The sequence below is a fragment of the Lontra canadensis genome, unplaced genomic scaffold (assembly GCF_010015895.1).
Source record: "Lontra canadensis isolate GAN:19392208 unplaced genomic scaffold, GSC_riverotter_1.0 scaffold3, whole genome shotgun sequence".
NCBI classification, from domain to species: Eukaryota; Metazoa; Chordata; class Mammalia; order Carnivora; family Mustelidae; genus Lontra; species Lontra canadensis.
Genome location: NW_022630997.1, coordinates 23,958,156 through 23,969,350, shown reverse-complemented (window position 1 = coordinate 23,969,350; position 11,195 = coordinate 23,958,156). Strand labels below are relative to the sequence as shown.

At 38.0% G+C, this 11,195-nt stretch overlaps 1 protein-coding gene across 1 annotated transcript in view; it reads left to right on the top strand.

Annotated features, from left to right (window-relative positions):
• The first annotated feature begins 1,031 nt into the window (after window positions 1-1,031).
• Window positions 1,032-11,195, top strand: part of KIF11 (kinesin family member 11) — a 41,157-nt gene continuing 30,993 nt past the window's right edge. Inside the window, exons 1-6 of the mRNA XM_032836346.1 lie at window positions 1,032-1,382; window positions 5,547-5,679; window positions 6,365-6,462; window positions 6,550-6,628; window positions 8,006-8,191; window positions 8,305-8,429. Of these exons, the coding sequence (XP_032692237.1) occupies window positions 1,306-1,382; window positions 5,547-5,679; window positions 6,365-6,462; window positions 6,550-6,628; window positions 8,006-8,191; window positions 8,305-8,429 (698 nt within the window). The 5' untranslated portion in view covers window positions 1,032-1,305. The remainder of the gene's footprint in view (window positions 1,383-5,546; window positions 5,680-6,364; window positions 6,463-6,549; window positions 6,629-8,005; window positions 8,192-8,304; window positions 8,430-11,195) is intronic.

The following is an 11,195-nucleotide window of genomic DNA, read 5'->3' as shown; positions in this document are numbered from 1 at the left end:
AACACAAAGGGCGCCCGAGAGTCTTCCATTCCATCTGGGCCTTACTTTAAAACAAAACAAAACAAAACAAAACAAAACAAAACAAAACAAAACAAAAAACACCTAGGTTCCTGAAGGCTAAGTGTGACCGCTCAGCTCCGTGAGTCCACCACGGCACAGCCCAGAGCTTCAGTATTTCCTGAGGCGGGATCCCACACCTGAAGCCCTCCAGCCACCCTAAACACTGCCAGGACTCTTGCTGGACGTTTACGGAAAGCCGGAGTTACGCAGCGGAGGCGGGGCCCAGGGAGCGCTGCCTGCTGGGATTTGTAGGCTGACGGCGCAGGCGCGGGCTCGAGCTCCTCAAGACCGCCGGGTGGAGAGGGGTTGCTGCGCCACGGAGAGGGAGCGAAGCGCACCCCGAGCCTGCGTCAGTCGTTCGGAAACGCTAGTCAGAAAAGGCAAGTTCAGTACTGCCTTATGCTTCGAATCATTTAACGGCGACATCTTCTCACCAGTTAAAGGATAAATTCACAGTCCCGAAAGTGACATTTAAGTTGGTACTCGTCGTAACCTTATTTCTTAACATTTCCCAGTTACTCAAGGCTGTTCTGGACGCTGCCTCCGAGAAAGGGTTTCTCTTTGGATCTCTCCCCCCCGTGCTTCCATAACACTGCCATACAATTCGCTAATAATACTTGTAATCGTGGCAAGATTTCCTGACACTACATGTTCTAGTCTAAGCTATTTGTCCGCGTTAGCTCAGTTTTCACCGAACCCTCTGAAATGGTCGCTATTACTTCCATTTTGAAGATGAGGAAATCTTGGCGGACAGACGTTATGTAACCTGGGTAAGGTCACGCCGAAGAGTCACACTGTTCACTCGTTTGCCTCTCCTGCCGCACTGCGAGTTCCAGACGGGTACCGACAGACCAGCTTTTTACTTTCCCGCGGGCCACGCCCCGAGGGCGGCGCTCTGGTGAAGACACCGCGTCCCATGGTGCCTCGCGCGCCGACGCTGCTATTGGCTCGGCCTCTCGGCTCCTTTTTCAAATTGAGGCGCCGAGTCGTTGCTCGGTTTCCGAGGCTTCGGGCGGAGACGAAATTGGTGACTCCGAGGCTCCCGCCAGCGCGGGACAGACGCCTCGGTCAGTCAGAGCCCCTGGTGGAGAGCGGAGACGTCGAGCTTGCTTGCGTGGCTTCCCCTGGCCACGCCAATACCCGGCGGGGGAGGTGGGCATCCGGACCGCGCCAGCCGCAGGGACCCTCCGCGCCCCACAGCGTCGGAGTCCGCAGCCAGGCCTTCACCTTCCGGCAGGGATCGTCATGGCGTCCCAGCCGAATTCCTCCGCGAAGAAGAAAGAGGAGAAGGGAAAGAACATCCAGGTGGTGGTGAGATGCAGGTAGGGCGAACCCGGCAGGACTGGGAGTGCCGGGCTTTGCTGGCTTTGGTGCAGGGCTCCCGCCTGTGCTGTCCGGAGAGAGGAATTTAGTTTTCAGTCTGCGGGGAGCAAACCTTCGTGTTTCGTAGTTCCCTGCATTGGGTCGATAAAAACGACGCCAGATTTCTGTGAGGGGTAAATTAATGTCCGTTTCAGAAGAAAGGGCATTTGTATTAGAAGTTACAGTTTAAATGGTATTCAGATGGAGACTTTGATCGCCGGTTTTTAGGGAAAAGTGTGTTCTTTTAAAAAGCTAATGTTGGGGAGATGCCACTCCTTGAAGTTTCTCCGTTTCGAAATAAGACTGCATACCTACTTTGCAGGTGTTTTAGTACTTATGTTGGATTTACCGTCCTCTCCATCATCCTCTAAAAGAATAATCGATGACTTGTTCTCTTTCTTCTAGTTGCAATATTTTCTTAATCCTCGCCAAACAAGGAAACATCATTGTATTTATATTTTAAAGGTTAACTGCTAGAGTAGTTTGTTTTTAAAAGGACGCATCTTAAGCCAGTATAGCTTTCTGATTGTACTGCAACTTGGTCTTCCGTAGACCAAGGGAGATAGTTTGTTTCTTCGCGGTGAGTGGGTGGAGGGTTCAAATTTTCCCCGGATTGATTTCCAAATAACTCCCCCATTTTAAAATTAGCCAGTAGAGGAGGAATATACTCGTTATGCAAACTGTTGCTTAATTAAGATTGATTTGTTAAATTTTTTAAAAGCCCTCCACGGTTTACTGGTCTGTGTGTGTTTCGTGTTTGTTTTTGTTGCTGTTGCTTTACAAATTCTACCAACTATTTAGCAGCTTTCCTGTAAATCCAGAAGTTCTAAAATTTAAAAAGAAAGGTCCTTTTTAAAATGTGTGAACAAACTTTCTTAAATTATTGCTTCTCCTTTGATATCTTGAATTGTAGTTGTAAAAGATAATAGCTAGCTTTCTGAACTAGGTGTCAGAGAAGAAATTTGATGGTAACCTTAAGTGCCACCACTTACTAGTTGTAGTTTGAGCTTCTGTTAATAGTTACTTGTTTTGAAGATTGAATAAAAAGTTAATAGCCTGTAATACATATGCAAATTTTTATTTATTTAATTTTTAAAGATTTTATTTTTAAGCAATCTCTACACCCATTGTGAGGCTCAAATTCACAATCTGGAGATAAGAGTTCCATGCTCTACCTATTGAGCCAACCAGGCGCCCCACAAACACAAATTTTTAGATTATTTTGATCGTTTCATAAGGCCAGACAATATTGCTTTTTCTGGATGGTTTTATTTTCTTTAATTTTCTTTTTTATTGTTAATTACAAAATTTGTCAGACCTATAAAAAATTATAGAGAAAAAAGTAACAAACATCTGTTTTATCCATGACCTAATTAGAAATGAAACTATCATTACATTTGGAACCCTATTGTATCCCTCTCCAGCCCCCTTCCTCTACCCCAAGAATTAAACTTTATTCACGTTTATTATCTGCATACATTTCTTACCTAAAAAGAGATTTCTTTTACATTGTCACTAATGAAAAGTGCTTAGGTTGTGTCTAATTATTTACAATAATTTTTGTATAAAGAGATGTTTTTCTTTTCTTTCTTTCTTTTTTAAATGTTTTTCTTTTCATTCTTTCTTTTCTTTTTCAAGTTAATTCTGTTTACGTCTAGTCCAGGAAGATGTCAGAATTGTCATGTTTTACACATCTTTGAAAAGTAAAAAACCTATTTTTTATTTCTGGGAGTTGAAACGAAAAATTCTGCTGTCTGCTTTATCAGTATCATTTAGTCTCCCATTTAATCCCAGTTAAGGAACTGCTTGTAATTTGCTTTATTGAGAAGAGACACAGAACTGTTTTACTATTCCACTATAAGATGATGCAAGGTTTTTTTTTTTTTTTTATTCTTGAGAAGATTTTCTTTCTTTTTTTCTTTTTTTTTTTTTTGGAGAACATTTTCTGAAGTTGGTATCCCTATCAGCAAAGAGTTGCTCCTGGCGTGCTCCTCACAGTAGAACTTGAGGTCCGATGATGCCATTGAAACCTTTGTTCGTTTATGGAGGCTTCTGATCTCAACTGCTGCACAGTTCTTGCCTGGGCCGTGTTTGTTGGTGCTTGCTGTTTTGCTGGACATCTTTTACCTCAAATCAGTAAGACTGTGTGGTCCCTTGTTTTCAGATTTAAGTGGTGGAATGAATCTGCCAAAGAACTGCTACCAAAGCAGCATCTGATTTTTTTTTTTTTTTTAATAACCCTTTAAAATTGTAGAAATCATTCTAGGGCTCTGGTAAGACAAGGGCCAGATTTGGTCCATAGTTTGAAGGTTATAGACCCCTCACATTGATCTAGCTACTGGTTATCTTTATTATATCCTACATAACTCCCCTGCCCCCCACCCCACCACACACATCTACCAACCTCTACCTCAGGGCCTTTGCAATTTCACTCTGCCTAGAAAGCTTTCCCACCAAAATAGCTATATGACTGGCTCCCTCACTTTTTAGATTCTGCTTAAATATCATTAAATCATAGAAAAGAAGTCTTCCCGGACCACCCTAAAATAGTAATAGCAACTGTCCATTTTCCCGCATCATCAATTCCAATCACACTTAGTCTGTTTTGTTTACTTTGATTTCTAATTTATCAGCACCTGATATATCTATAACACTAGGATAAAAGCTCTCTGAGAATAGGAATTTGGATGTTTTGGGTTTTTTCGAACCTTGGTTTTGTTCACGGGTATACCCTCAGTTCCTAGACAAATATCAATCACATAATAAGTGCTTGACGAATATTTATGGAATGAATGAATGAATGTAATGTAACTGTAGTGAGACCAACAAATTGATTGGTTTGTTAGTGTCATTAACAGAAACCTTACAATTTCTACTTAGAGAAGTTTGGTTAGGAATATAGTGGCTTGGCAGTACTTTTTATGATAGTACAAATAGTTCTTAAAGCTCATCAGTGGGAGTTTTGATAACTTTTAGAAATGTGTGATCTGTGTGAATATCTAGTACTTGGTTGTGACATCTTGAATGGTATTCATTTGGTTAATGTCATCACACATCATGGCAAAGAGATTAGTTGAGAGATGCTAAGAATTATAAACTAATTGAAAAAGTTTTAACCATGTGAGAGAATTCATTGTACTTGATACTCTTGGCCTACCTCAGTATAAGTTGGTTTTGACTTAAGTTTGTTGAACTTTTAATAATATTTCATGCCATGGGTTATGTACATTGTGTAGGTTTCATTACATTTGACAATCGATAGCATTATTATGTGTTACCTGCAAGTTGGTGAGTTAAATTTCCCAGGATCACAAATTTGATTTTCTGCCTGTCAAAAATATACTAGGAATGGAGCATGGCAGAGGATGTTGTATCATTTTTAAAATAAATAGCAACTTGGTTTATGTAGTAGTTGCCATTTCCTTTCATAATATGTGAAACTGAAAGGGAAAAATGAACTCAGGTCAAGAGTACATCTCTTTCTTTGGCACAGATGTGTGTTAAGTGTATATATATCTGAATGATGCAACTGTGTGGACTAGGGTTCTTTTCAGCTCTTCCATCACTCCTCTTAGGATGACATTTATTAAGCTATATAGTTTAACAGATATTAGGATGTGTGCCAAGCAAAGTAGGAGCCACTGGGAAACTAAACTAAATAGGATGTCTTTTTTCTTTTCTTTCGGTATTGGGGGGGGGCATGTGTGAGTGCCAGTTATCCGCTGACAGGTTAGTATTTTGAACACAAATCTGGCATGTTCTTTCTTCTACGTCATAGCCTAATGTTCTTAGACTCTAAGAATAATGGAAATAGAATTCTGAAAAATAAGTTTGGCCTTTTTTTTAACGAGTTAATTCTGTTTACATCTAGTCCAGGAAGCTGTCAGAATTGTCATGTTTTACATGTCTTTGAAAAATAAAAAACCTATTTTTTTATTTCTGGGAGTTGAAACTAAAAATTCTGCTGTCTGCTTTACCAGTATCATTTAGTCCCCCACTTAATCCCTGTCACCAATAGTGTCAAAAAACTTCACTTTGTTATTGTGTAAGGTATTAATGATAATGTCATCTGTAACCTGATAACTAAGAGTTTTTTAAATACCTTTGTATATTTCTTTTTATAGACCATTTAATTTGGCAGAACGGAAAGCTAATGCCCATTCTGTAGTAGAATGTGATCATGTACGAAAAGAAGTTAGTGTACGAACTGGAGGCTTGGCCGACAAGAGCTCAAGGAAAACATACACTTTTGATATGGTAGTTATTTTTTCTTTCTTTTTTTTTTTTTTTTCAAGATTTTATTTATTTATCAGAGAGCATGTGAAGGAGCGGGGTTGGAGCAGAGAAAGAGGAACAAGCAGACTCTTCTGAGTGCAGACAGAGCCTGACACGTGGGGCTCAATCTCATTACCCCAAGATCACAACCTAAGCCAAAAATCCAAGAGTCAGATGCCCAACTGGCTGAGCCACCCAGGTGCCCCAGTACCTATTTCTTAAAATGCTGCTACTCCTTTATTATTTGCTATGTAAAGTTATTCTTGTATACATATTTCCTCTAGGTTCTAGTATATAGTTCCAAGTTTGAGTTGACTCTTGAGTTTTCTTTTTTCCTTTAAAAAAAAAAAAAGATTGATTTATTTATTTATTTGACAGAGAGAGAGAGAGAAATATCACAAGTAGACAGAGAGGCAGGCAGAGAGAGAGGGAAGCAGAGCAGAGAGCCTGATGCCAGGCTCCATTCCAAGACCCTGAGATCTTGACCTGAACCAAAGGCAGAGTCTTAACCCACTGAGCCACCCAGGCATCCCAACTCTGAGTTTTCAAATGGTTTCTAGTGGGCTGAATGAGTTAGTAGATTAAAAACAAAATTTTTAAAGTGAGTAATTTTGAGGTACTTTTTTCCTGAAGAATTGCTTTGATTTTTTTTTTTTTTTTTGGATAGGTTTTTGGAGCTTCTACTAAACAAATTGATGTTTACCGAAGTGTTGTTTGTCCAATTCTGGATGAAGTTATTATGGGTTATAATTGCACTATTTTTGCGTGAGTAAAACACTGTTTTTCAAAGTGCTGAAAAGGTTTAGAAGCATGTATTTATTTTCTGTTTACCACTTTGGTTAATTTTAACAGATATGGCCAAACTGGCACTGGAAAAACCTTTACAATGGAAGGTGAGAGGTCACCTAATGAAGAGTACACTTGGGAGGAGGTATTTATGGTTTATCATAATTTCCGTCTCGCTGAACGATGACTTAATAAAAAAAATTGGTTGAAAAAAACCCAAAAAATTGGTTAAAAAAAAATTGGTGAAAAGAGAAGATCAGTATACCCATGTCAAACATGAATATAGTATAAACTACTATTTTAGTAAAATTAAAGTATGTGGTATGATTCCTGTTTAAGAAACATGGTATCGTTAGGAGAGAAAGGACCAATACATATGACACAGTTAAATGATAAGAGAGAGGTCTGTTTGGGACAGACTAGTTGGAGCAGAATATTGTGGAAAAGTGGCATGTGATTATGGCTTTAAAAGGAAGATTTTGCAGTGTGGGAGTGAGTTTGTCATAAAGTTAACATAGCAAGAGGCAGCATGGTATCAACAATGACCTTCAGTATTTAAGAAATTAAGATTACTGTATTACTAGATAGTGTAGAAAGCACATACTAGGTTTTACAAAGATTTCTATCAAGTGTGTTTAAGTCAGTTTAATGACTAAGTTAATTTTCTAACTTGTTAACATTTAGGTTGATCCTTTTTTCTAGTGGTTTATAGTTGAGGCATTAATAACTTTAAGCATGGATAATAAAGTTATGGAATTATAACCATAGGAAATAAGGAGTACACTTAAAGCACAGTTTCAAAATTTAAAGATTTATAATAATTTTATTACAGATGCTTAGATATTTCAGAAACAACTGTTTATGTTAGAATTAGGGAATATCCTGTTAGATGGGCCTATTTCTGTTAACATGGTTGTATTACTAATGTTCTCATGAGCCAAGTTAGAAAAAATTATTAAATGTGGCTTTCTAAGTAGTTTAGTTCAGTTGGTTTCTATGTAATCTTCAGACATGAAGTGGCTGATGGATAGGACAGACTTGTGGAAGGTATGAAGAAAAATAATTGCTGTTGCATAAACTCATAAATGACTTGGCTGCTCTAATATTTGGTTAGTTTTTTTTAACCTGTTTTGAAATATTTATGTTTAAATATTTTATTAACTTCAGAGAGAGAGAGATTGAGAGCGCAGTGAGTGGAGGGAGGAACAGAGGGGGAGGGAGAGGAGGAAGGAAAGAAGCTCAACCCAGACCTCATGCTAAGGGCGGAACCCTACATGGGACTTGATCCCATGACCCAGAAATCATGATCTGAGCTGAAACCAAGAGTTGGATGCCTAAACAACTGAGACACTCAGATGCCCCTCATATTTGTGTTTAAATATATCATAAATATATCATATATCATATTTGTGTTTAAATATATATCATAGATATATCATAAATATATCATAAAAGTGTTTTAAGAGCCATAGTAAATGGCATTCTTCCCTTATTTTAGTCCTAACTAATACTATAATTTCAGGATCCCTTGGCTGGTATAATTCCACGTACCCTTCATCAAATTTTTGAGAAACTTACTGATAATGGTACTGAATTTTCAGTCAAAGTGTCTCTGTTGGAAATCTATAATGAAGAACTTTTTGATCTTCTTAATCCATCTTCTGATGTTTCTGAGAGACTGCAGATGTTTGACGATCCCCGTAACAAGGTAACTCGGTCTTTGAGAATGAAATGTCTCTGGATTTTAATGTGTGATGCTTTGAGAAGTCAGTATATATATTTTTTACCAACCTCATGGATGATCTTTTGATATTTGCTCAGAGGGGAGTGATAATCAAAGGTTTAGAAGAAATTACAGTACACAACAAGGATGAAGTCTATCAGATTTTGGAGAAGGGAGCAGCAAAACGGACAACTGCAGCAACTCTGATGAATGCATACTCTAGGTAAGAAAGCCAGTGTCCTCCCCCCACCGCTCCGTTTTCTTTTTAACGTGGGAAATCAAATTGAGGTGGATCAAAGTATGTGAGTCCCATACCTAGACTGTATGTATGCTCGATTTCATGCTTTAGTAATTGGCTTGAGATTTAGAAGCAAGAACCAGTATTGGAAGAATGTTGGAAGGAGAACAAAGACAAGTCAAATTAGAGAAGTATTAATCTTTTTTAAGTAGACTATTTTTTTCTCAAATGAAATCGTATGCAGGAGCCTAGATTAATATGTGCCTGCTGTAGTCAATTTGAGGGTGGGATGAGATCTTATTTGAGGGTGGGATGCTCAGAGGCTTAACTCCTCAGCCTCCTGTAGATTTTCCCTGAGCACTTTTTGGGGGGCCTCCGTGGATACCTAGAACAAAGTTTAAAAGCCCATGGTTTAAGTAAGGATTAGAAGAAAGTCAAATAGCTTCATTTAATTTTTCCCCTGGCTTTATTGCAGTATGACTGACAAAAATTACATATATTTGGGTTATACAACACTATTTAAGTAAAATTAAAGTATTTGTATAAAATATATAGGAAGACATGGTCACTAACACTGGCTTTCCAGGGTAGAAAGGGGCATATTTGGTTAGCACACCCTATGAAAAGAATCCCAAATTCTAGAAAAGCAGTTTACCAAGTCAGGTGATATTTTTTTTCTACTGCTCTGTGAAGGAAGCATTAGAGTGTAATTAAAAAAGCTATAGATTGGGAGTTAGATATTTGCAGTTAACCAAACATGTGACTTCAGTTAAATAAGTGAACTTATCTGAATATCAGTTTCCCTGACCTACAAAGTAATTATTGGAAATAGATCTCAGAGGGCGCCTGGGTGGCTCAGTGGGTTAAAGCCTCTGCCTTCTGCTTAGGTCATGATCCCAGGGTCCTGGGATCGAATCCCACATCAGGCTCTCTGCTCAGCAGGGAGCCTGCTTTCCTTCCTCTCTCTCTCTCTCTCTCTCTGCCTGCCTCTGTCTACTTGTGATCTCTGTCTGTCAAATAAATAAGTAAAATCTTAAAAAAAATTTTTTTTAAATATATAAAAAAGAAAAAAAAAGAAATAGATCTCAGGGTGCGTGGCTGGCTCAGTCAGAAGAGCATGTGACTCTTGATCTCGGGGTTGTGAGTTTGAGCCCCATGTTGGGTATAGAGATTACTTAAATGAAACCTAAAAAAAAATTAATTAAAAAGAAAAACTAAAAAAAAATTAGATGTCTTACTTCTTTGCTCCCTTATAATTGGAAATTTCTGCAACTCTTTGAAAAGTTACACATGCATTTAAAGAACAAAAAAAAATAACATGAAAGTAATGAAAATCATGAAATTATGGGTGATTTTATGATTTTAATTAAATTTTCCTATAATAGCTTTCCATTTTAAAAAATTATGTAGAATTTGGAGGAATGAGTTTAAGACTAGATAATATTTCTTTTCTCTAAATACCTTTCTTTTAAATAAATTCCTGCTTTTTCATAAATTGGTATAATTTAGGATTTCTTTTTTTAAAGATTTTTTTTATTTTAGAGAAAGAGCATGAGTGGGGGTTGGGAAGGATGCAGAGGGTCAGGGAGAAGCAGACTCCCTGAGCAAGGAGCCTGACTCTGGATTTGATTGATCCCAGGACTTTGGGATCATGACCTGAGCCAAAGGCAGATACTTAACGGATTGAGCCACCCAGATGCCCCCTAGGACTCATTTTTTTTATATATAGACTTGTGTAAAGGTCTTTTTATGAATGTATGTGATAAAGTGAAGTAAAACATTCAATTTTCCAAAATCAGAGTTGAGGACTATGCTTGATTGCAGTAATTCCATAATCTTGAATTAGGAATGGGTAAATAATGGTAGAAAATATGAAATACATATTGAATTCAGATTTATACTTTGTTTTTCTTTTCTTTTATTTATTTATTTTTTAAGATTTTATTTATTTATTTGACACACAGAGATCACAAGTAGGCAGAGAGACCAGCAGAGAGACGGGCGGGGAGGGGCCGCGGGGAAGCAGACTTCCCTGCTGAGCAGAGAGCCTGATGTGGGGCTCGATCCCAGGACCCTGGGATCATGACCTGAGCTGAAGACACACGGTTAACGACTGAGCCACCCAGGCACCCCAGATTTATAGTTTCTTTATACTTTTCCTGTGCCCTTCCCCTTTTCTGTAATTTTGAATAATAAAGTATGATTCTTACTGTAAAATTTTCCAAGCAACATGAAAAGTACAAATAAGAAAATTAAAAATTACCATATTCCTCACTAATCATCAGTGAAATTGACAAACAAGGATGTTCACCAAATGTCATTGATACGGGAGTAAGAGGTCTTCTGTTGTCTATATAGCTTTTGTATCCCTCAGATAAAAGCTGAATGTCAGTACATAAGATAGACTTTGGAGCACTTTATGGTCTAGTGGTGATTGTCTTGTAGTATTTTGGTAATCATTCTTATTTACTATTTGCTTTTCAGGAGAGGGTATTAATTATTTCTGATATTCTCAAAGCAGAACAATATATTTTTACAACAGCTGACATTGAAATCAAGTAATTTGATTATTTGTGTGGTACAGTTTGAATTTATGGTAATGACATATTTCAAGAGATTCTTATAAATAGAAAGACTGATTTCAAGCCTTTTCCTCTGACATACCAGGCAACTGTCCAAAACCGACCCCACATCCAACTTTTAGAGGTCTGAGGATTCTAATTCCTAAGTCTTTTAGGGTGTTTACAGATA